Consider the following 24509-nt stretch of genomic DNA (forward strand, 5'->3'; position numbering starts at 1 on the left):
GAGCTTATTGCACACAGGAGGAGAATAAGGTCCTTAACCCATCATCAAGACCGTTATCTGTTTTTGTGTGCAGTAAGGAACCGGATGAGCATTGGCATCACCCTACAAAATTACCTCCAGCAGACCACTGCTATGAATGTTTTTGACCAAATATTCAGAAGCAGACTTAATAATGGTGGCCTAAGGGCCTGATATAATGTACTGGGCCCAATACTGACGGCTCAGGTTCATGGAGCCCACTTGGCATTTGCCATATAATGCTAGAATTGGCTGCTCTACCATTGGCACCCTGTGCATTTCATAGATGAGGGCATGCAATGATTATTATATGAGTACATGTAATAAATGTGAAAGGGTTTGAAGAAACCATGGAGAATGTTGTATGCCTGTAACACTGTTCACCATGACTGGTTTGATGATGGGTCACCACTAATCTGGGTAAGCATATTAATTTTACAGTTTACTTTATAAAAGCGAAACAATTACAGTACCCAACCAAAATAATCCTTTGTTTCTGTAAATTTAAGAAACTCCCCACAAAAGTGTTTATTTTTTTCAGCAGTTTGATTATACTACGACTGAGTATGATTTAGTGTTTGATACAAAATGAAATGATAGAAGAAATAAACTGCTAGAAGAAATTGTATCAGGCCACTGAGAAATAACTCAGAACCACACACTGAGTGTTAAATATGGCTTTACATTTATTTATGTGATTGACTCTCAATTAAATATGCATACACTAAATAATTACATGTACAAAAAAATAAATAATGACATATGAATTTGAACTTAGCAACAAAAAAAGAAAAGATTTACTTTGAAGGTGCACAATTTCAGTTTGCAATTACAATATTCACCATTTTCAGATTGTTAATAGACTATGATTGATTTTTGTTCATTAAATATTTCTTGGTGTTCTTCTCAGGCTTAAACAATATAATAAAACACTTTGGAGCAAATATAAATGTTATTAGCCCAAAACTGGAGGCCAGAATGGCAAAAATCTCCACAACCACTGTAAATTTCCCAGGAGAGCTGACATATGCTGGGATAAAGGTGATCCACACTGCACAGAATATCAGCATGCTGAAGGTGATAAGCTTGGCTTCATTGAAATTATCAGGTAATTTGCGGGCTAAGACAGCTAAAACAAAACAAAAGGCAGCAAGTAGACCTATGTAACCGAGCACAGCCCAGAAGCCAACAGCAGAGCCTAATGCACATTCCAATATGATTTTCTCCTTGTACGTGGTTAGATTTTTTATTGGAAAAGGAGGGCTCACTACCAACCATACAGTACATATTAAAACTTGAATAAAGGTGAAAGACACAACAGTCATTCTTTGCTGTGGAGGACCAAACCATTTCATGACATTGCTACCTGGAAGTGTCGCTTTAAAAGCCATTAAAACCACTATCGTTTTCCCAAGTACGCAGGAGATACAGAGAACAAAGGTGATCCCAAATGCAGTGTGACGCAGCATGCAGGACCACTCAGATGGTGCTCCAATGAAAGTTAATGAACATAAGAAACACAGAGCCAGTGAGATGAGCAGCAGAAAGCTCAGCTCAGAGTTGTTGGCCCTAACTATTGGAGATGTCCTGTGATGAAAGAATATAGCCGCCGTGATAATAGCCAGAAAAGCACCCAGAACTGAGAATGTAGTCAGGATAATTCCTAGGATGTCTTGAAACGAAAGAAATTCTATAGGTTTAGGGATACAAGTGTCTCTCTTTGCATTAGGCCAGAATTCCGTGTGACAGTATAGACAATCAGCTGAATCTGAATAAAGGAAAAAAAAGAGAGACTTCTGGGAAGTGTAAAACCATTTTAAATGCTTTGACAAAAATTTGATTTTACCTGTTGTATTACTGATCTCTCCCTCAGGACACGCTATACAGTCATAGCAGCAGATGGGTTTTCCTTTCTGCAGTACTTTACGAGTTCCTGGAGGACAACTGTCAGTGCACACTGACACTGGCACCTGTCAACACACAAAGGTGGCATAATAAATATAAATGATCTTGTTCTGTAGAGTCAGATTCTCATGCTTTGAGTCATTACTTTTCTGCTATCCTCCATCCAGGTTATGTTTCTGTTAATCCAAAATTCGTGGCCCACTGGTAGTGATGCATCATACAGCCCTACAGTTATCATATCAATGATTCCACTTTCACTTTTCTGCCAGTTGACGAGCTCATAAATAGCCACAGGATCGCCATTAGTATTAAATGACACATCATATCCATTTTGGGAAAAATTAACTTTTTTCAGTTCAATCAAAATCTGTAAAAATGAATAAAGAGAGAGAGTGGGAGAGAAAGGAAATAGATACAATATTGCAATTATTAATAGTAATACTTTATTTGATCCAAGTTATATTAGAGGTGATGAGGGAAACTGCCATTAAGATATTTATTTCTTCTGACCTGTTTGGACTGCAGCTTGGTTAATGTGTCACACTTAGCTGTGACATTTGCTCCTCGACACATTGCATTATGGATGGCATGTGCTATTGCATACACAGCTTTGTACACCATGTTAGTAATTCTGAGCTGAGATGTGTCAGTGTACTGATTATGGAGACTGTTTATGTCCTCTTTTCCATCACATACCTTCTTGTCTGCAGCAGTATCTAAAAATAAACAAAGACAGAACTGACATTTTAAACTCTGAAATTCAAACTAGTCTCAGATCTCATTTATGTACTTACAAATTACGTTACCACTGTGATTCATAATCTCAAAAGATTAAAAATATATAGATATGTAAAGTCTGTAATACCGAAACTAAGTCACGTAAACTTCGACTGAATTAGGAGTCATCATAAATCTGTGACGGTTCTCAGTCATCCAGGTCATCGTTGTCTAAGGAGCTTGGAAAGAAATGCATCTGGAAGTGCAGATGCTTTTCTTTCCAAGTTCCTTAGACAAGGTATCATAAGTATCAATATTTGAAGAGAGCCACCTGTCTCATATTTCATTGCTACCATTAATACTTTAAGCTCCTGGATCAACAGTGCACCTTGTAACACCAGAAGTTTGACAGGATCATTTAAACCTAGAAACATTCCTTACTGTTTTTCATTGTGCAGTTGAATGAACCTTCCCAAAACTCAGTAAGTATTTCAGAAGCAGCCACTTCAGAGGGAGACAGATTCAACAAGAAGTCTCGGAGACCTGGAATTACTGACTTCGGAATCGCAAATCCAATGGCCCCAGCACATAAATGGAATCTCGTTAATTCTGAGTATGTTATCCATGACTCACTGCCTATCCACTGGCGGGGTGGGGAAGGCTCACGTGAAAGCTCCTCCAGCAGTATCTTCATGTCTCCTAAAGCTGCAAATGCCACCACAACTGTAGCTGTAGACCTGTTGAGACAACATAGTGCATTAGAAAAATGTTTTTATGTGTCTTCACATCATCAGATGTTTATTTTAGAGATAATTAAAGAAGTTAATGCACAATAAATATCTGTGATGAGAACACCTGCGGATAACATCTGCTACTTTCTGAATTCTGCTCTGTGGGTATGTTCGATAGAAAGATAGAGAGTATTCCACACAGATCCCCTCTTTCTGTGCTGCTTGGAGAAAAGAAGCCATGCCCTTATTTCCATAATCCGAATCTGACCGAACAGCACCTATCCAAGTCCAGCCAAAGTGTTTCACTAGCTTGGCTAGTGCTTCAGCTTGAAACTGGTCACTGGGGATTGTTCTGAAGAAACTTGGATACTGCTGCTTGTCAGACAAGCATGCACATGTCGAAAAGTGGCTAACCTAAACCAAAAGAAATAAAACAGTGTAACTGTAAAAGAACCGCAAAATCAAATATCATGCACTTGCTTAATGTGAATACAAAAATTGACAGAAATTGGAAACATTTACTTGGGGAATGTTAAAGGCCCTGATGACTTGTGACAAACTGATGGATGTCGTAGACCCAGAGTCCCCAACAACAGTCCTCACCATACCAGAATATGAGCAATTGTTACCCGTGGAAAACACAGGGTCGAAGCTATTTAGAAACTGAAATGCCACATGCACTGCCACAGCCACTGATGCACATGAGTCATAGATCTGATACCCGAGCCTAATTCCGGGCAGCAGCTCTGTGCTGTTGTTAATCTCTTCTATGGCAAAGACCATTGCACGTAATGATTGCAGTTCACTGGTGATAATGCTGCAGAAAGTCAACTCACTGTTAGAAATTAAACTACAGACTTAGGTTAAATGTCACAAGAAAACATTGTAGGAGTTGTGGGTTTTGACTATGGCCAGATTTCATTGTATAAGAGTACTTCAACACATTGTCTCATCAGTTAAATTCAGCAGAAATGATTATCATGATCACAAGATCACAGGAAATGTATAAATAAATCTGCAAAGGCTTGTCATTTCCTGTTCAATTATTATGAAATTGTTGTTTAACAATATGATTTCTGTTTTCAAAATACAACTATTATTTTTTCAGCACCACACAAGAGCAATGTAATACTACAGAACATAAAACATGTGAAAATAGTTTTATTTTTAGACAGCCCAACATGTTTTGAGCACTCTCTTCGTCCCAGTACTGACCTTCCTTTGCATTTCACAGCCTCGGGTATGATGGTGTAGTCACTGTAAACTGTGTGTGTGTAGGCATGAAGGGAGAAAACACCACCAATAACAAAGTCCCCGTCCTTTGAGAATGAAGGTAAACGAGTGCTTCCTTGAAGCTTGCATTTCACAGATGATACTACCCTACCAGCCCAAGCCCCTGTAGATCTGGTTGTTTGAGTCAGATAAGCAGTCAATACCAGACCAATTAAAACAGCTGCTCTTTCCATCTCTGTCTGACATCCAGCTTGTGCATATGGGTGTACGTTTGTTTTCCCTGGTTTATATAAGTCTTTGGAGAAATCTTTTTTCTTGTTTTTTTTATCTGCTCAAGTACATGCTCTTGCCAAGTAGTTTTTTCAAAACCCCCAGATATTAATCATATTCTATGCTGTCCCAGTATGGTTTGGTGACTTTGGCTTACCTAGGCCAAAAATCATTTCATAATTACCTCCAAAGGTTGATTCTGTTCATCTGGACGTAGCGTCCGGATGAGCAGAATCAACCTTTGGAGATTTACTTTCCTGGATGATTGAGGATGCATCAAGACATTTCATAATTAGTTTGATTAACTTAAAAAAAATGATACATTTAGAATGTATAAATAGCTTGTCTCACATTAATAAATTGATCTTTTATTAATTATCCACTGATCCAGAACATCCTAAATGTACAAAAAATTAGAGCACTTGTATAGCAGTATACAATAAAAAAAAGATATTTAATTTTTGTGTATTTATGTCACTTCTGTGAAACATCATCAAATGTCAGGCAAAAACAAATTAGGATGTCTTTGGTGTCAAAACTGATCAAATTTTACCTGAAAATTTTGGCCATCAGTAAAAGAGTAAGAGGAATCATGTAATGACTTGGATGTAGTGATAGAGATTGTCCCCATGGGGGAGAGATTTGTCAATGGAGCAAATGTTGATGGGTTTGTAGTTGCAAGGAATAGAGAAGCTAAAGATGTGTTTGACAGATAAGATATTAAGGAGAGAAATGCAGGAAAACAGATAGTGGTGGATTTTGCAGAAAGGATGCAAATGACTATGGAAATAATTATCAAGAGACACATTGTGTACCTAAATAGACACTGAGGGTGTACTATTGACATCTGTATGGCCTAATTCAATTCAATTCAATTTTATTTATATAGCGCCAAATCACAACAAAAGTCGCCTCAAGGCGCTTTATATTGTACAGTAGATAGCACAATATTAAATACAGAGAAAAACCCAACAATCATATCATATGACCCCCTATGAGCAAGCACTTTGGCGACAGTGGGAAGGAAAAACTCCCTTTTAACAGGAAGAAACCTCCGGCAGAACCAGGCTCAGGGAGGGGCGGCCATCTGCTGCGACCGGTTGGGGTGAAAGAAGGAAAACAGGATAAAAGACATGCTGTGGAAGAGAGACAGAGGTTAATAACAGATATGATTCGATGCAGAGAGGTCTATTAACACATAGTGAGTGAGAAGGTGACTGGAAAGGAAAAACTCAATGCATCATGGGAATCCCCGGCAGCCTACGTCTATTGCAGCATAACTAAGGGAGGATTCAGGGTCACCTGGTCCAGCCCTAACTATATGCTTTAGCAAAAAGGAAAGTTTTAAGCCTAATCTTGAAAGTAGAGATAGTGTCTGTCTCCTGAATCCAAACTGGAAGCTGGTTCCACAGAAGAGGGGCCTGAAAACTGAAGGCTCTCCCTCCCATTCTACTTTTAAATACCCTAGGGACAACAAGTAGGCCTGCAGAGCGAGAGCGAAGTGCTCTAATAGGGTGATATGGTACTACAAGGTCATTAAGATAAGATGGGGCCTGATTATTTAAGACCTTGTAAGTGAGGAGCAGGATTTTGAATTCAATTCTGGATTTAACAGGAAGCCAATGAAGGGAAGCCAAAACAGGAGAAATATGCTCTCTCTTCCTAGTCCCTGTCAGTACTCTTGCTGCAGCATTTTGGATTAGCTGAAGACTTTTCAGCGAGTTTTTAGGACATCCTGATAATAAAGAATTACAGTAGTCCAGCCTGGAAGTAATGAAGGCATGAACTAGTTTTTCAGCATCACTCTGAGACAGGATATTTCTAATTTTAGAGATGTTGCGCAAATGGAAGAAAGCAGTCTTACATATTTGTTTAATATGTGCCTTGCAGGACATGTCCTGGTCAAAAATGACTCCAAGGTTCCTCACAGCATTACTGGAGGCCAAGGTAATGCCATCCAGAGTAAGAATCTGGTTAGATACCATATTTCTAAGATTTTCAGGGCCAAGTACAATAACCTCAGTTTTATCTGAATTAAGAAGCAGAAAGTTAGCGGCCATCCAGGTCTTTATGTCTTTAAGACATTCCTGCAGTTTAACTAATTGGTGTGTGTTACCTGGCTTCATGGATAGATAGAGCTGCGTATCATCTGCATAGCAGTGAAAATTTATGCTATGTCTTCTAATGATGCTGCCTAGGGGAAGCATGTATAATGTAAATAGAATTGGTCCTAGCACTGAACCCTGAGGAACACCATAATAGACCTTAGTGTGTGAAGAGGACTCTTCATTTACTTGAACAAATTGGAGTCTATTAGATAGATATGATACAAACCACTGCAGCGCAGTACCTGTAATACCTACAGCATGTTCCAATCGCTCTAATAGGATATTATGATCAACAGTATCGAACGCTGCACTAAGGTCTAGCAGGACAAGCACAGAGATGAGTCCACTGTCAGAGGCCATAAGAAGATCATTTGTAACCTTCACTAAAGCAGTTTCTGTGCTGTGATGAGCTCTGAAACCTGACTGAAACTCTTCAAATAAGCCATTCCTCTGCAGATGATCTGTTAGCTGTTTGACAACTACTCTTTCAAGGATTTTTGATATGAAAGGAAGGTTGGAGATTGGCCTATAATTAGCTAAGACAGCTGGGTCTAGAGATTGCTTTTTAAGTAAGGGTTTAACTACAGCCACCTTGAAGGCCTGTGGTACATAGCCAATTATTAGAGATAGGTTGATTATATTTAAGATTGAAGAATTAATTAATGGCAGGACTTCTTTAAGCAGTTTTGTAGGAATGGGGTCTAAAAGACACGTTGATGGTTTGGAGGAATTAATTATTGAAGTTAACTCAGAAAGATCGATTGGAGAAAAAGAGTCTAACTTAACATCAATGGTACTAAAAGTAGCTGTAGATAATATTACATCTGTGGGATGATTATTGGTAATTTTTTCTCTAATGATAAAAATTTTATTTCTGAAGAAGTTCATGAAGTCATTACTAGTTAACGTTAAAGGGATGGTTGGCTCAGTAGAGCTCTGACTTTTTGTCAGCCTGGCTACAGTGCTGAAGAGAAACCTGGGGTTGTTCTTATTTTCTTCAATCAGTGACGAATAGTAAGATGTTCTGGCTTTGCGGAGGGCTTTCTCATAAAGCAGCAAACTATTTCTCCAGGCTAAATGATGATCCTCTAAATTTGTGACACGCCATTTCCTCTCCAGCTTATGAGTTATCTGCTTTAGGCTACGTGTTTGAGAATTATACCACGGAGTCAGGGACTTCGGATTTGAGGCCTTAGTTTTCACAGGAGCTACAGTATCCAGAGTCGTACGTAGTGAGGAGGTAAAATTATTAACAAGATAATCGACCTCTGTTGGAGTAGCGTTCAGATAGCTGCCCTGCTCTATGTTGGTACAGGGCATTGAAGATGATAACAGTGGGTGGATTATATTCTTAAACTTAGTTACAGCACTTTCAGAAAGACATCTACTTTGATAAAGTCTACTCTCCATTGCTGTGTAATCAATCATTGTAAATGTAAATGTTATCAGGAAATGATCAGACAGCAGAGGGTTTTCAGGAAACACTGTTAAATGTTCAGTTTCTATGCCATATGTTAAAACAAGATCTAGAGTGTGATTAAAGTGGTGGGTGGGTTCTTTTACATTTTGAGAGAAGCCAATTGAGTCTAATAACAGATTAAATGCAATGTTGAGGCTGTCATTTTTAGCATCTACATGGATGTTAAAATCACCCACAATAATTATTTTATCAGAGCTGAGCACTAAATCAGATAAAAAGTCTGAGAAATCAGAGAGAAACTCTGTGTAAGGCCCAGGTGGACGATAGATGATAACAAGTAAGACTGGTTTCTGAGTTTTACAGCTGGGTTGGACAAGGCTAAGCATCAGGCTTTCAAATGAATTAAAAGTCTGTCTTGGTCTTTCGTTAATTAATAGACTGGTGTGAAAAATTGCTGCCACACCGCCCCCTCGGCCTGTGCCTCGAGGTTTCTGGTAGTTAGAATGACTCGGGGGTGTTGATTCATTTAAACTAACATAATCATCCTGCTGCAACCAGGTTTCTGTAAGGCAGAGTAAATCGATTTGTTGGTCAATTATTAAGTCATGTACTAACAGAGACTTGGAGGAGAGAGACCTAATATTTAATAATCCACATTTCACTGTTTTACTCTTTGGTTCAGATGTGGATTCTGTATTGTTCTTTCTTTTTGATTTTTTATGTTTAAGTTTTTTATTGCTGGTTTTTGGTTTGTTTTTTGTCTTTTTGGGAGCTGACACAGTCTCAATGGAGATGGGTTTTTGGGCCTCTTTCTACATCATTTTCAATTACTATCTCCTGCATAACTTTAACAGTATACCAAGTGATTTGGGGAGTTTGAATGCTGAGTTGGCTGTACGAAGCTGTCATTGTAGTAGGCTGGAAAACTCGACGTGTTTAGTTTCATGGTGTTTTGGAACTACTACAACCTATACCTACAGGCTCTGACATGCGCAGCTTAAAAATAAATGCACAATTGTTAGCAAGATGCTAACGTCAGTGTTTGTCTTGATGCGTGCTCAATTATCCAGGTAAAGAAATCCCCAAAAAGTTGATTTTTAAATACCCAAAACTGAACATTGATTCAGTGTAACATCTCAAAGTTTCTGGCTTTGGTCCTCAACCCCGTTGGTAGGCAGTTCTGAACACCACATCCAAAACACCTTGGATTTTGTTGAGAAGGTGATTATGGAGGCAGATGACACAATGGTCTCATATGATGTTACGTCACTCTTCACTCTTGTTCCAGTCACTGAATGAGTGAAGGTAGTTCGTAAGAGACCTTAGCAACAGGACCACTGTCAGCACCAACCAAGTGTGTTTGCTCTTGGAACCTGTGAGGATATGAAAAGAGGCAGGTTAGCCTTCTTAAACTGTGAGATTTCTATCAGTAATGGCGGACATTTAACTGTTGATGTGTATCCTGAATATATGCATACAGGTCATAATTTAAGGTTTGACTCTCATCATCCACTGGAGCACAAACTGGATGTCATCAGGATGCTACAACACAGGCCCCCTCCTCTGAACCGAGGAGGGGGCCTAAGGGTACATCTTTCACCATGTTACAGTGCTATGATTGCAGCAATTCCCCAACTCTCTATGAATGGTACTCATTTGTCATTTGGTAGTCAATTGTCATGACCACTGATCATTGATAATTTGGAAACACCTGAGTTTCCAAATGCGTTGTCAGCCTGCTATAACTCTTGGCAAAGGGGAGTAGCAATTTTAATACACAAAAAGTCCACAAATATAGTTGAAGTATGTCAGCGATTTCGGACTTTGTGACACATGGCATTTCCTTCACCTCAACCATAAGAAATATACTTTATACTAGTCAGCAGCTCACTGTTGAGTGACATTTCAGACACTGACATACACCCTATAGCTGTCAGTGATCATGCTCCTGCAACTCTAACACTAATACATAAGAAGAACATTCCGCTAAGTAAAAACTGCAGATTTAATACATCACTGCTCAAAGATAAAGAATTTACTAAATATTTTAAAAAAGAGTAGACTTTATATTTAGACGATAATGACACTCCTGGGACATCAGCATCTGTTCTCTGGGAAGCAGGGAAAGCTGTGATGAAAGGTTAAATAATTTCTTTTTCATCACATAAAAAGAAAGAAGAAAACAAAAATATTCAGGAACTAGAAAAAAAACATTAAATCCTTAGAACAGTTGAAGAAGACAATGTGTCCCACCAAGATCAGGAAATACTGAACAAAAATATGGAAAACAAAACTAGAATTAAATGAAATCATTAACAAACAAAAAAAAAAACCACAGTTCTTAGTACAAAGACTTAGTTTGCAAAATTTTGAACACAGTAACAAATCCAGTTGATTCTTAGCTAACCAGTTAAAAATAAATACAGAAAAAACAACTATATGTGCTGTTGAAGATTTATCTGGGAACATAATATATGGCCCTGAAAGAATAAACAACATTTTTAGGGATTTCTATTAAACTTTATACTCACCACAAATAAACCCATCTAAAAATGAAATTGATCAGTTCCTTGACAATGTAACCCTTCCAAAATTACTAGACCGTCAAGCAATGGCACTGGATTTGCCACTGACACCAGGTGAACTCCAGAAAGCCCTGATAAGTATGCCCAACAATGAGGGTCCAGGTCCAGATAGCTTTCCAGCCAGGGGCGGATCTAGAAGGGTGGCATGGGGTGGCAAGTGCCACCCTAATATGATCCCTTGCCACCCCAAGTGCCACCCCAGTCTTGCATATGACCGTGTTGTTTATTAAAATAAGATAGCATTAACAGTTTGAGTGTAGTTACAGTCAACAGTGAATATAAATGCTAAAACTGAATATATTGCAGAGTGTTCCCCCCCTCCACCGTTAACAATTGGTTCAGCCCATAGCAGGACTGGCTTTTTTCTTGTTTTCAGTAGCAAGCGATGCTTATGATTGTGCCAGAGCACATTTTGAACAACACCATGGGAATTTCGCTTTTTACACAGGTGGTTGGTTGTTGCACTCTGGAAATGGAAGGAAGGTGAGTGTTATTAACCCTCTGTGGTCCACGGACATGCTGCACCTCCAAATCACATGACTATGTTAAGCTGACATAGCAACAAGCTGCAGCCACGCTGAGTCTCTATTTCAGCCCACACTGAAAGTTCAGACTTCAAAGTTTTTAAATTTTAATTACAGGCCAGTAAATCCACAGTTATGATAATATATATAAGCCACACTTTTTTCTAAATATTGTCGTCATGTTTTTGTGTGTGTGTGTTTTAAGCGTTTTCTAAGGACAGCGCGAAAACAGTAAAGAAAGGAAAAAAAGCCACCTCTTTCCTATCGGTGGAAAAATGTACCATGTCGACCAATTAAAAAAAAAGTCAATACGTAGGATTTGGTTGTTTAGGAAGAGGGGAAGGGAGTGATGGTAACGGCAGCAAGACAGAGCGAGCGAGTGAGAGAGAGAGAGATTTTTTAGATGTGGGAGATTTGTGACGTTTATTGTGGAGTGTATACTTAGTGTGTTGTGCTGTCTTGTGTAGTTGTTCTGTTGTGTAGTCGTTGTTTTGTGTGTCAGTGAGGGCACTAATGAATGTCACTAAGGCACATTTGCAATGTAAACACTGTCACTAAGTAGAAAACCAGCAGAGTGATACACCTCCTGTTGTCAGGCCTGCAGGTTTATCCCTGTGCTGTTCTCCTCTGTCTTTTGGCGGACAAACTTTTTTTTTACTGGCACACATCATTTGTGGGGCATCTTATTGCGAAACCTGATTGTTCTCTCATTTTAGTTTTAGTAATATTTTTAAATGGTTGTAAAAAATGAAAAAAACGGCAGGTGTATTGGCTGCATTTTTAGACAAATAGTTGTATATGTTTACAAAATGTACAATTTATATTTACTCAACATGTCTGTGGGGTTTTTTTACAGTAAAAAATACTACTAAGATTTTAGGTTCTTTGTGTGATTTCAGATCAGTAATACTAATGCAGTATGTCAGTGAAAAAAAACAACTAAATTCAGTTGAGCTGAAAAGAATGATACCAAACAAGGCAAGGGGGAAAAAAATAAAATGAAACAATTTGAGGGTGAAATACAAACGTAAACTCAAAAGGAATCAAAAGTGGGCAGTTGTATTTCAGACCTCAGTGGGTGAATCCAACAAATCATGAAAAATTAGGTTTAAATTTTTGTTCATGACAGTGCAGATTTCTGACATTTTGTGTAATTTAAGCATGTAACAATGTGATTGTTTTCTAACAAAAAACAGTGTGAAACTTAAGTTAGACTTGTGTTTGTAAATGAACCGCCCCATGTTGTGTAGTTTTCTGGAGTTTATACTTATTGGGTTACATATTTATTTATTATACAGGCTATACAGTTCATAAAATCAAAACTCACATGTTTTATGTAACTAAAGCGTGTAATTATGTGGGCTACAGACAATAATTAAGTTATAGACTATATTTATATGAAAAACGTGTATACTTACTGCATTTGAATCATTTTAACCATATGTAACCACCTGCATATGTGTTTGGGGGGGAAAAAGGCTTTGATTTTGCCACCCCATTTGATTTCTTTGCCACCCTCATGCCACCCTAAGAAAATTTCTCTAGATCCGCCCCTGTTTCCAGCACAATTCTACAAAGAATTCTGGACAATTTTGGCACCAGTATTCCACAGAATGTTGCAGGAAATCAAGGAAAATGGCAGAGTACCACCAAATATGAATTCTGCCAACATTATTCTCCTGCTAAAATCAGGCAGAGCCCCTGTATTTCCCTTAAGCTATCATCCAATATCCCTTTTTAATATAGACCTCAAAATAATCTGCAAAGCCCTCTCAAAGAGATTAGAGAAGATAACCCCCCTTTTAATTCAAACCGATTTCATAAAAGGTAGGCAATCATCAACAAATACACGTAGATTACTTATTTCAGTAGACTACTAGTGCAATAAAAACATTGAAACCACAATATTGTCTCTAGATGCAGAAAAAACATTTGACAGAGTTAACTAGAAATTTTTATTTCCAACTTTCATAAACTGGTTAAAGATATTATATAATTCCCTAACAGCTTGTGTCAGAACAAATGACCAAACATCCTCCAGCTTCTATCTGCTGAGGGGCACCAGGCGGGATGCCTGGGTATTAATGTATCTCCTGAGCCTACAGATTTAACTAAATTAAACCACATCCCACTTCTAAAGAAAGTAGAAGGCGATCTGGCTAGATGGAAATCTCTACCCATATCACTCATGGTAAGGGTCGCCTCAATTCTTAATTCCTTTGGAAAGATAAACCCCTGGGTATCAGCTTAAAAACGCTACAAAGGACCAAGGATAAAGGAAGACTAGATCTGCCTAACTTTCAACACTATATTTTAGCTAACAGGTTTCAGGTCATCTCAGGATGGTTAAAACACACCTTCTTAGATGAGCCTTGGCTAGATGTAGAACAGGCACTGAGCAATAATCTACAGCACAGTTGTCAAACTCCAAGCCTCGAGGGCCGGTGTTCTACAGGTTTTAGATGTGTCCTTGATCCAACACAGCTGATTCAAATTGTTAAATTACCTCCTCAACATGTCCTGAAGTTCTCCAGAGGCCTGGTAATGAACTAATTATTTGATTCAGGTGTGTTGGCCCAGGGTGTTATCTAAAACCTGCAGGGCACCGGCCCTTGCGGCCTGGAGTTCGACACCCCTGATCTAGAGATTTCAGACCTACCATTTATCAGCTCAAACATCAAACAACTTGAATGCTTTAAAAGCATCAACATCAGCTCTTCTCTGACAGCATGGTGGAAGGTTCTAAAAATGACAGAGTCTTCATTAATCCCATGCAAACGTACACCTATCTGGAACAACCCTGACATATTACAAAACATTAAAATGATTAACTTCCCAGATTGGAGTTATAAAGGAATTAAATACTTGGAACATATATTTTAGAAGGAACAGACTTTATTCCGTTTGACAGACTAGTTATACAATATGGGATCAACAAGAAAAGATTTTTAGAATATCAACATTTTAAATCAATAGTAAAAAAGAAATTTAAACCCAGTCAAGTCGAATTTAAACACAATCAAATGTTTTACAATTTCCTACTCTTAAAACCCCCCAAATTATTGTCCAAAATATACAGAACACTTTCTGTATATAGGAAGGGATACTTGAATCAATATCCCTTCCTATTGCAAAATGGGAAGCAGATTTATCAGTCAGTTTAGACCAAAACTTCTGGTCTCAGGTATTCTTAAAAACCTTTCAATTGATTAGAAATCCCAGTCTGCAATTAATACAATACAAAATACTACATAGAGTGCACTATACAGGTCATCAGATGTGTAAGATGGGCTTTATGTCTTCTAACTGCTCACACTGTCAAGGCAATACACCTGACAACTACATCCACGCTCTCTGGTTCTGTTCACAGGTTTTGGCGCAGAACATTGCCAAGAAGACAGTCCTCATAAACTGGAAAAATAAAAATAATCTCAATCCTAACCAATATAGAGACCGTCTGATAAATCACATTAGTCTTGATCCCTGTGGGCTCCATCACCTATTGGGGTGGGGGGTCATGGTTTTGTCCTGCCTTCACTAGTGTTGCTGGTGTGGGGGTAGGTGCGGGTTTGGTTAATCTGGAGATTCCCTAGGGACTTTTCCCCTGGAGGGCACCGCCTGGGGCCTGTGGTCATGTCCTGGTTGTGGCTCTGGTGGCTCTTGGGTGTTTTTTTCCTCGTGACTGCGTGCAGCAGGGCTGGGGGATGGTTTGTGCTGGCAGACATGGGTCACTGGCTTGGTAGCCAAGCTGACCCTGGGTGGTCTGGGGAGGACTTGGAGGCTTGGGGTTCTGGGGGTGCTCCGCCTTCGGGCTGGGGCTCTGGCTGGGCCCTGGGTGCTCGGGTCCTGCTTGGTGTGTCGCCGGGGTTGTGGGTGGGTGCGTGCCTCTGGTGCGCTGGTGGAAATGGGGGGCTCTTAAAATGGCCTCTTCCCTCCCCATCCCTCTGCCTTCCTCTTCCCGCTCCATCACACCCACCCACACATGCAGGGCCTAACCCCTGGGGCCAGTGCCCACCTCTCAATTTTAAATGCATGTAGACATTGAGGGTTCTTGGGAGGGGGCTGTGCTGACATCTACTGCTTTCTAGCAGGACCTCCCGTGTTTTAAATGCACTTTAGAATAGCACGCAGCAACACAACATAAGAGCGGGCGGAGTGAGGCGTGAGGTCTTCACACCACCATTCTCTGTATAGCATCGGGGCGGGGAGCTGGGAGGAGTTGGCATTCTCACTGCAGCCTGGCGGCAGTCTGGGACGCTGGGTCTCCCCGTGGCTGCCGGGCCAGGGGCAGTCTGCTTGCCTCCACCCCAGGAAAAAGGGTAACATCTCCTGGGTCTTGGCGTTGATTGCCCCCCTGGGGGCAGTGATACCTGGACCTGGGAGTATGTTTGGGGAGTGTAAATGGGTGTATAGTGTTCATTTCTGTTTGTCTCCATATTTGGTATTTGTGTGCATGAGGGTGGGATTGTATGCTTGTGTGTGTGTGTGCCAGTTTGTCTATGTTGATGTGTCAGGTCGAGTCTCCACCTCCGCCTCTCTGGGAACATCTCAGGCCCCCAGGTGTGGAGGCATGTTTCCACCCATCACACTCCCTGCTGGTGGCTGATGCCCTCAGTCGTCGGTGCATTGGTGGCTCTCGGGGTCCGGGACTGGGCGCTATATCTTCCTTGGCTGCTACCTTAAAGCATATTGTGCACTGTCGGTATTGCGTGCTGCTCAATAACATTCAATATTTAGTATTTACTGTTACTTACACGTATCTAGGTTGTTGCTTTGATCTCTGTATTGTGTTGTTCTCTTATTGTTTGTTTTCTTTTTTCTTCTTTTAACAGGTGATCCACTGGATTTTCTCAGTGTCTTCTCTTACCTTCCCCCCTTCCCCTCTGTTTTTCTTTCTTCCTTTCAGAAACTGGAAACACGGTCCACAATGTAGCAAAATCTATTTTGGGTTAGTATGTCTAATTATTTTATTTTAAAATATATAATTTTTTGGCTTTAATCTAGTTTCAACCAAACCACTTCTCTAGACTTGGCTACATTCTGGACCGTGTTTCCAGAATGCGGTACCTAGCGAGCTGATTGGAGACCGTAACAGCCAATCAGAATTGTTGCATCCAAGTCTGTGATGGTTGGTTTTGTGGCACACTTATAACGGTGTACAGGAGCCCGTTCTCACTCCCGAGGCGTAACATCCCGACGTTTTGTCACGTCCTGCGGCGTTCCTGAGGAACGCGAAAGGTGACCTTCCACGTTGTTATGGTACGCGGCGGTTTCCAGCCCTGTACTGCAGCCCTAAACTTAACCTTATCACTAAGCCTAACCATAACCTTATGCCTAACCTTAACCATAACCTTATGCCTAACCATAACCTTATTCCTAACCTTAACCATAACCGTATCCCTACGCCTAAACCTAACCTTATCCCTAAACCTAACCATAACCTTATGCCTAAACCTAACCATAACCGTATACCTAAGCCTAAACCTAACCTTATCGCTAAACCTAACCATAACCTTATTCCTAACCTTAACCAGCACTTTAATGAGGTGAAATAGTGTTTTCTAAAGCGATTTTAAGGGAAAAAGCGAAGATGTGTAGATTGAGTCCAAACGGTTCTCATGTGTCCGCAGTTTTCCGATGTCGTGACGTAGGAACGCCTTGGGTGCCCAAAAACGTAATATGTTGACGATTTGTCACCTAGCGTAAAATGTTACGATTTGGGAGTGAGAACGGGTTGTGTACAGAGAGTTGAGCCCGTACGAAGCAGAGATGTTGTGAGCATGAACGACATAGAGAGCAGGTTCGCAGATGTCTGTCAGCAAACAGATCAGAGATCTGAGCAAGAGCAAATGCCAACAACAAAACCAGAGGGGCTGTTATTGTGCGTGTATATAGATAATAGCAAACACTGAAATATATTTCTTGCATGCAGAAATTAATTTAGTTTGCTCAAATTAAACTTATCTTTGCTCAAAATATTTTCTCCTCAAAATGCAACATTTGTGCTTGGAAATTTTCTTACATGTGCTCAGAATAGAGGCACAAAAAAACAAATTTAACTTACTTAAATTTTAAATTGCCGATTACATCTGCAATTTACTGACATCTAGATATTAAGATAAGATAAGATAAGATAAGATAAGATAACCTTTATTAGTCCCACACGTGGGAAATTTGTTTTGTCACAGCAGGAAGTGGACAGTGCAAAAGTTATGAAGGACAATTAGAATAAAATAAAATAAGAATAAATACAGTACACAACTGTACAGAATAGAATAAAAATAGAATACTATATATATATATATATATATACTACATATACTATAGAATACTATATACCTATATACTATATATAGATATTTTACACACCTTAAATTCAATAGTGTTAATCAAAATAACAGACAATGAAACAGAAAGGTGAAAAGGTGAGTCCAGGCAGCGTGGATTGGATGGAGATGAGTGTCAGGGATAATTTGTGACACAAGCATAGCAGCAAGAGTGAAAGGTAAAGATTACAAGATGATAATGAGACCTGCTATGATGTATGGTTTGGAGATGATGGCAGTGACAAAAGGGCCCACCAACCACATATGATTGTGTTACTGGTGCCAGACCTAGAGCAAATCTAGACCTCTATCAATAGAAAGAACACTGCAGTTAGCATCTTTCTAATAGCACACCCTTGGTGTCTATTTCGGTATACCAGGTTGTATCTTTTCCCTACCACCTGAGCCAGCTCACTACTAGCTTTTGATCAACTGCTATCTATTCTACCACCAATCCACACAAAGCATCAAAGTCCTAAAGTTCCTACTGGTGGTAGCCGACCCATAGGAGATTGGACACGTGTGGCTCTTTCAGGCTAGGCCCAACCAGCCACGAGACATTCCCCTCAAGCCTATACACCAAAGTTCCAGTAACCTTGTTGTGGAAAAGTTAACTGTATCTCTTGATAATTATGTCCACCCTTTCCACAAAATCCACCACCATCTGTTTTCCTGCATTTCTCTCCTTATTATCTTACCTGTCCAACACCTCTTCAGCTTCTCTATTATTTTGATCTACACATCCATCAACATCTGCTCCTTGACAAGTCTCTCCCCTATGGGGACACTCTCTATCACTACATTCAACTCATTACACGATTCCCCTTTTGTCTTTATAGTGATATCGTCCTGTTTTTGTCTGAAATTTGATGAATTTTTAGAAAAGTGACATAAATACAAAAAAAAAAGATTTTTTAAATTCCATACTGCTATAAAAGTGCTTTAATTTTTTTGTGTATTTAGGATGTTTTGGGTCAATGGATAATTAGTAAACAATCCATTTATTTATGTGAGTCAAGCTATTTATAAATTCTAGATATATCTGTTGTTTAAAGTTAATCAAATTTATTATGAAAGGATTTTTGGCCTGGGTAACCCAAAGACACCAAACCATACTGGGAAGGAGTAGAATTAATATCTGAGGGTTTTGAAAACACTACTTGGTAAGAGGATGTACTTGTGAAGATGAAAAGAAGAAAAAAAAATTCTCAGAAGACTTATATAAACCAAGGAAAACAAACATACGCCCATATACACAAGCTGGATGTCAGACAGAGATGGAAAGAGCAGCTGTTTTAATTGGTCTGGTATTGGCTGCTTATGTGACTCAAGCAACCAAGTCTACAGGGGCTTGGGCTGGTACGGTAGTATCATCTGTGAAATGCAAGCTTCAAGGAAGCACTCGTTTGCCTGCATTCTCAAAGGACGGGGACTTTGTTATTGGTGGTGTTTTCTCCCTTCATACCTACACACACACAGTTTACAGTGACTACACCATCATACCTGAGTCTGTGAAATGCAAAGGAAGGTCAGTATTGAAAAGAAGAGAGTGCTCAAAACATATTGCACTGTGTAAGAATGAAAATGTTTTTACGTTTTATTTTCTGTGGTATTACATTGCTTCTGTATGGTGCTGAAAAAAATCACCAAGAAAAGTATTCCAATAGTCAGTCAGTCATATTTGTAGAAGTAATATTTGTGTTTTTGAAAACAGAAATCATATTGTTAAACAACAATCTTAAAAAAATCAAACAGGAAATGACAAGCCTTTACATATGTATTTATACATTTTTGTGATTTATCATGATAATCATTTCTGCTGAATTTAACTGATGAGGCAATGTGTTGAAGTGCCCTTAAAAACTGAAGTCATTATTTGGCCATGGTCAAAACCCACAACTCCTACAATGTTTTCTTGTGACATTTAACACAAGTCTGTAGTTTAATTTCTAACAGTGAGTTAACTTTCTGCAGGATTAATGATCTGCAATCATTACGTGCAATGATCTTTGCCATAGAAGAGATTAACAACAGCACAGAGCTGCTGCCCGGAATTAGGCTCGGGTATCAGATCTATGACTCATGTGCATCAGTGGTTGTGGCAGTGCATGTGGCATTTCAGTTTCTAAATAGCTTCGACAGTGTGTTTTCCATTGGTAACAATTGCTCACAATCTGGTATGGTGATGGCTGTTGTTGGGGACTCTGGGTCTATGACATCCATCAGTTTGTCACGAGTCATCAGTTCTTTTAACATTCCCCAGGTAAATGCCAATTTCCAATTTCTGTTAATTTTTGTATTTAAAATATGCCATGTGATATTTGTGTTTGCGGTATTTTCAGAGTTACACTGTTTTATTTCTTTTGGTTTAGGTTAGCCACTTTGCCACATGTGCATGCTTGTCTGACAAGCAGCAGTACCCAAGTTTTTTCAGAACAGTCCCCAGTGACCAGATTCAAGCTGAAGCACTAGCCAAGCTGGTAAAACACTTTGGCTGGACTTGGATAGGTGCTGTTCGGTCAGATTCGGATTATGGAAATAAGGGCATGGCTTCTTTTCTAAAAGCAGCACAGAAAGAGGGGATCTGTGTGGAATACTCTCTATCTTTCTATCGGACAGACCCACAGAGCAGAATTCAGAGAGTGGCAGATGTTATCCGCAGGTTTCTTCATCAGAGATAATTATTGTGCATTGACTTGTTTAATTATCTTTAAAATAAACATTTGATGATGTGAAGACACATAAAAACATTTTTCTAATGCACTATGTTGTCTCACCAGGTCTACAGCTACAGTTGTGGTGGCATTTGCAGCTTTAGGAGACATGAAAATACTGTTGGAGGAGCTTTCACGTGAGCCTTCCCCACTACGCCAGTGGATAGGCAGTGAGTCATGGATAACGTATTCAGAATTAAAGAGATTCCATTTATGTGCTGGGGCCATTGGATTTGCGATTCCGAAGTCGGTAATTCCAGGTCTCCGAGACTTCTTGTTGAATCTGTCTCCCTCTGAAGTGGCTGCTTCTGAAATACTTACTGAGTTTTGGGAAGATTCATTCAACTGCACAATGAAAAACAGTAAGGAATGTTTCTAGGTTTAAATGATTCTGTCAAACGTCTGGTGTTACAAAGTGCAATGCTTATCCATGAGCTTAGCAGTTTTCAATTAAATATTTTACACACACACACACACACACACATGTACGTACGTACGTATGTACATGGTTTTCAGAATATTGGTCACAGTGGCAAGTACATAAAAGAGATCTGAGACTAGTTTGAATTTCAGAGTTTAAAATGTCAGTTCTGTCTTTGTTTATTTTTAGATACTGCTGCAGACAAGAAGGTATGTGATGGAAAAGAAGACATAAACAGTCTCCATAATCAGTACACTGACACATCTCAGCTCAGAATTACTAACATGGTGTACAAAGCTGTGTATGCAATAGCACATGCCATTCATAATGCAATGTGTCGAGGAACAAATGTCACAGCTAAGTGTGACACATTAACCAAGCTGCAGTCCAAACAGGTCAGAAGAAATAAATATCTTAATGGCAGTTTCCCTCATCACCTGCTTGAATTAAATTTAGTATTAATATTGATTATTGCACTATTGTATCTATTTCCTTTCTCTCCCACTCTCTCTCTTTATTCATGTTTACAGATTTTAACTGAACTGAAAAAAGTTAATTTTTCCCAAAATGGATATGATGTGTCATTTAATACTAATGGCGATCCTGTGGCTATTTATGAGCTTGTTAACTGGCAGAAAAGTGAAAGTGGCATCATTGATATTATAACTGTAGGGCTGTATGATGCATCACTACCAGTGGGCCACGAACTTTGGATTAACCGAAATATAACCTGGATGGAGGATAGCAGAAAAGTAATGACTCAAAGGATGAGAATCTGACTACTGAACAAGATCATTTATATTTATTTTGCCACCTTTGTATGTTGACAGGTGCCAGTGTCAGTGTGTGCTGACAGATGTCCTCCAGGAACTCGTAAAGTACTGCAGAAAGGAAAACCCATCTGCTGCTATGACTGTATAGCGTGTCCTGAAGGAGAGACTAGTAATACAACAGGTAAAATAAAATGATTTAACATATATTTAAAATTATTTTACTGTGCACAAGAGAGACATTGAAGGAATTATTGGTAGAAGTCATCGTTCCATCTCTCTTTATTTATATATGTTTTTTAATTCAGATTCAACTGAATGTTTACCCTGCCACAAGGAATTCTGGCCTAATGCAAAGAAAGACACTTGTATCCCTAAGCCTGTAGAATTTCTTTCATTTCAAGACATCCTTGGAATCATCCTCGCTGCATTTTCAGTTCTGGGTGCTTGTCTGGCCATTATGACTGCGGCTGTATTCTTTCATCACAGGACATCTCCAATTGTCCGAGCCAACAACTCTGAGCTGAGCTTCCTGCTGCTCATCTCACTGACTCTGTGTTTTTTATGTTCATTAACTTTCATTGGAGCACCATCAGAGTGGTCCTGCATGCTGCGTCACACTGCATTTGGTATCAACTTTGTTCTCTGTATCTCCTGTGTACTTGGGAAAACTATAGTGGTTTTAATGGCTTTTAAAGCGACACTTCCAGGTAGCAATGTCATGAAATGGTTTGGTCCTCCACAGCAAAGAATGACTGTTGTGTCTTTCACCTTTATTCAAGTTTTAATATGTTCTTTTTGGTTAGTATTCAGCCCCCCTTTTCCAATAAAAAATCTAACCACATACAAGGAGAAAATCATCCTGGAATGTGCATTAGGCTCTGCTGTAGGCTTCTGGGCTGTGCTCGGGTACATAGGGCTACTCGCTTTGTTTTGCTTTGTTTTAGCTGCCTTAGCCCGCAAATTACCTGATAATTTCAACGAAGCCAAGCTTATCACCTTCAGCATGCTGATATTCTGTGCAGTGTGGATCACCTTTATCCCAGCATATGTTAGTTCACCTGGGAAATTTGCTGTAGTTGTAGAAATTTTTGCCATTCTGGCCTCTAGCTTTGGACTAATAATGTGTATATTTGCTCCAAAATGTTTTATCATATTGTTTAAGCCTGAGAAAAACAGCAAGAAATTTTTAATGAACAAAAATTAATCAGAGTATATTGGACTTTTCACAAAAAGCTAGTATTCCATTTGTAAGCTGAAATTCTACATATTCAATATGCATAGGAAAGTTTTGGTTACTTTGTCAAATTAAGATTATTTCTGTTGTGGTGATTAATAGCAAGCATAGAAATGTATTTACAAATTAAGGGAGTGATTTGAAAAGGTGGATGGGATACTTTTTAAGGTCTTTTTTTTCTGAAAAAGCTGATTAATTTGCACAATAATTTTTAAGCAATAAATCCCACAATATTGCCAGATGTAGCAAAAGATGATACAAATTAAATCTCATTTATGACTGATAATTAATTTATTTTATTTAAACTGTTCAGAAGTTTCATTATTTCCTCCAATTAGGGTTAGGGTAATCGATTTATTGACCATCATCCAATTATTTTGGGAAAAACAGCTATCCAAAATTTCCTGTCCCTGGAAAAGTAATTGCCCTCCCCTTAGTGAGAGCCATTATCCACAAATGGATGAACCTTAAAACCAATTACCTACCTAATTTGTCTCAGTTAGGTGAATGTTTGTGATTCAACAACAAGAAAGAAACTGGACAAAAATGGTATTCATGGGAGAGCCGCAAGGCAAAAGAAAAACAACAAAAAACTGCTGACCAAAGTCCAAAGAATACCAAACTGGATATCCTGAAGGCAAATGCTCATGCTCTATAATTGAAGTACAGTCAGATTATGCAGCAGGACAATCAGAAACACACTAACAAATCTATCTTTGGCTCAAAAAAAGGAAAATGATGATTTTGAAGTCAAAGTCTGGACTTAATCAGATCGAGATAATTTGGCATGACCCTATAAATGTCATTTATGCTAAAAAAAAAAACCAAAAAACAATCTGTGATTGAAGTAAAACAATTCTTTAACCTCCTAGGACCTGGTGTCCACATATGTGGACATCACATTTTGGGTTATTTAGACCAAAATACTCAATTTTGCTCTACAAGGGCCTGATATTCACTTACGAGGACATGATACTGCTACTGTTCTACCAAAATTTTAAACAAATATCCTCATATGTGGCTCTCATTTTTCTTACAAACAAAAATAAGGCCCAAATATCAAAGAGAAATTAAAAATGCATGCCATGGAAGAGTTCAGGTCTTAGGAGGTTAAAGAAAAGTGACGTGAAAGGCTCATTGTCAGTTGTCCCAAAGACTTGATTGCACTTCTTGTTGCCAGGGGTGGCAGAGGTGGAGCTGACAGCCAGAGTTTCCAATTCTTACTGCCACTCAACAGTGCATTAACACAATGTATTTACATCATTTCCTCTGGGATTAATAAAGTATTCTCAATGTGATTCATACTGATTCCACAAACTTCTACAGTGTGCAAGGAGCAAGGCTGAAAATTAGTATCTGATGCCTGAGAGTGTATCCCAGCTACCACAGGTCAAAATTAATGTTGAATCAGTGTCTAATTTTGCAAAACAATGTCAGACAGCCTCAACATGGCATTTATTCTATTATTAGACTCAGTCAGCTTCTCTCAAAATGTTAAAGAGCCAACCCACACTTTAATCACTCTATGGA

General features: G+C 39.1%; 2 protein-coding genes across 2 annotated transcripts; one reads left to right on the forward strand and one right to left on the reverse strand.

Annotated features, from left to right (window-relative positions):
- Positions 1 to 881: 881 nt before the first annotated feature.
- On the reverse strand, positions 882 to 4735 carry LOC134641080 (extracellular calcium-sensing receptor-like). The gene is made up of 8 exons (XM_063493284.1): positions 4587 to 4735; positions 3894 to 4188; positions 3496 to 3785; positions 3082 to 3377; positions 2434 to 2639; positions 2069 to 2290; positions 1865 to 1988; positions 882 to 1786 (listed from the first exon to the last, which is right to left on the reverse strand). Exons 2-8 carry the CDS (start codon positions 4152 to 4154, stop codon positions 882 to 884), a joined length of 2304 nt encoding a protein of 767 aa, XP_063349354.1. The 5' UTR covers positions 4155 to 4188; positions 4587 to 4735.
- LOC134641079 (extracellular calcium-sensing receptor-like) lies at positions 1455 to 22949 on the forward strand. The gene is made up of 10 exons (XM_063493283.1): positions 1455 to 1602; positions 10522 to 10532; positions 19262 to 19365; positions 19812 to 20100; positions 20210 to 20499; positions 20618 to 20913; positions 21162 to 21367; positions 21503 to 21724; positions 21803 to 21926; positions 22051 to 22949. The coding sequence occupies exons 4-10, from the start codon at positions 19840 to 19842 to the stop codon at positions 22947 to 22949; spliced, it is 2298 nt and encodes a 765-aa protein (XP_063349353.1). The 5' UTR covers positions 1455 to 1602; positions 10522 to 10532; positions 19262 to 19365; positions 19812 to 19839.
- Positions 22950 to 24509: the final 1560 nt, after the last annotated feature.

Source organism: Pelmatolapia mariae, linkage group LG14, assembly GCF_036321145.2.
Source record: "Pelmatolapia mariae isolate MD_Pm_ZW linkage group LG14, Pm_UMD_F_2, whole genome shotgun sequence".
In the NCBI taxonomy this organism is placed as follows: domain Eukaryota; kingdom Metazoa; phylum Chordata; class Actinopteri; order Cichliformes; family Cichlidae; genus Pelmatolapia; species Pelmatolapia mariae.

Coding starts and splice junctions, on each gene's coding strand:
- LOC134641080 (XM_063493284.1), bottom strand. CDS start 4,154: ATGGTCTTTGCCATAGAAGAGATTAACAACAGCACAGAGCTGCTGCCC. Junction 3,378..3,495: donor GTAGCAGATGTTATCCGCAG/GTGTTCTCATCA, acceptor TTGTCTCAACAG/GTCTACAGCTACAGTTGTGG. Junction 2,640..3,081: donor CAACTGCACAATGAAAAACA/GTAAGGAATGTT, acceptor GTTTATTTTTAG/ATACTGCTGCAGACAAGAAG.
- LOC134641079 (XM_063493283.1), top strand. CDS start 19,840: ATGATCTTTGCCATAGAAGAGATTAACAACAGCACAGAGCTGCTGCCC. Junction 20,500..20,617: donor GTGGCAGATGTTATCCGCAG/GTTTCTTCATCA, acceptor TTGTCTCACCAG/GTCTACAGCTACAGTTGTGG. Junction 21,368..21,502: donor CCAAGCTGCAGTCCAAACAG/GTCAGAAGAAAT, acceptor TCATGTTTACAG/ATTTTAACTGAACTGAAAAA.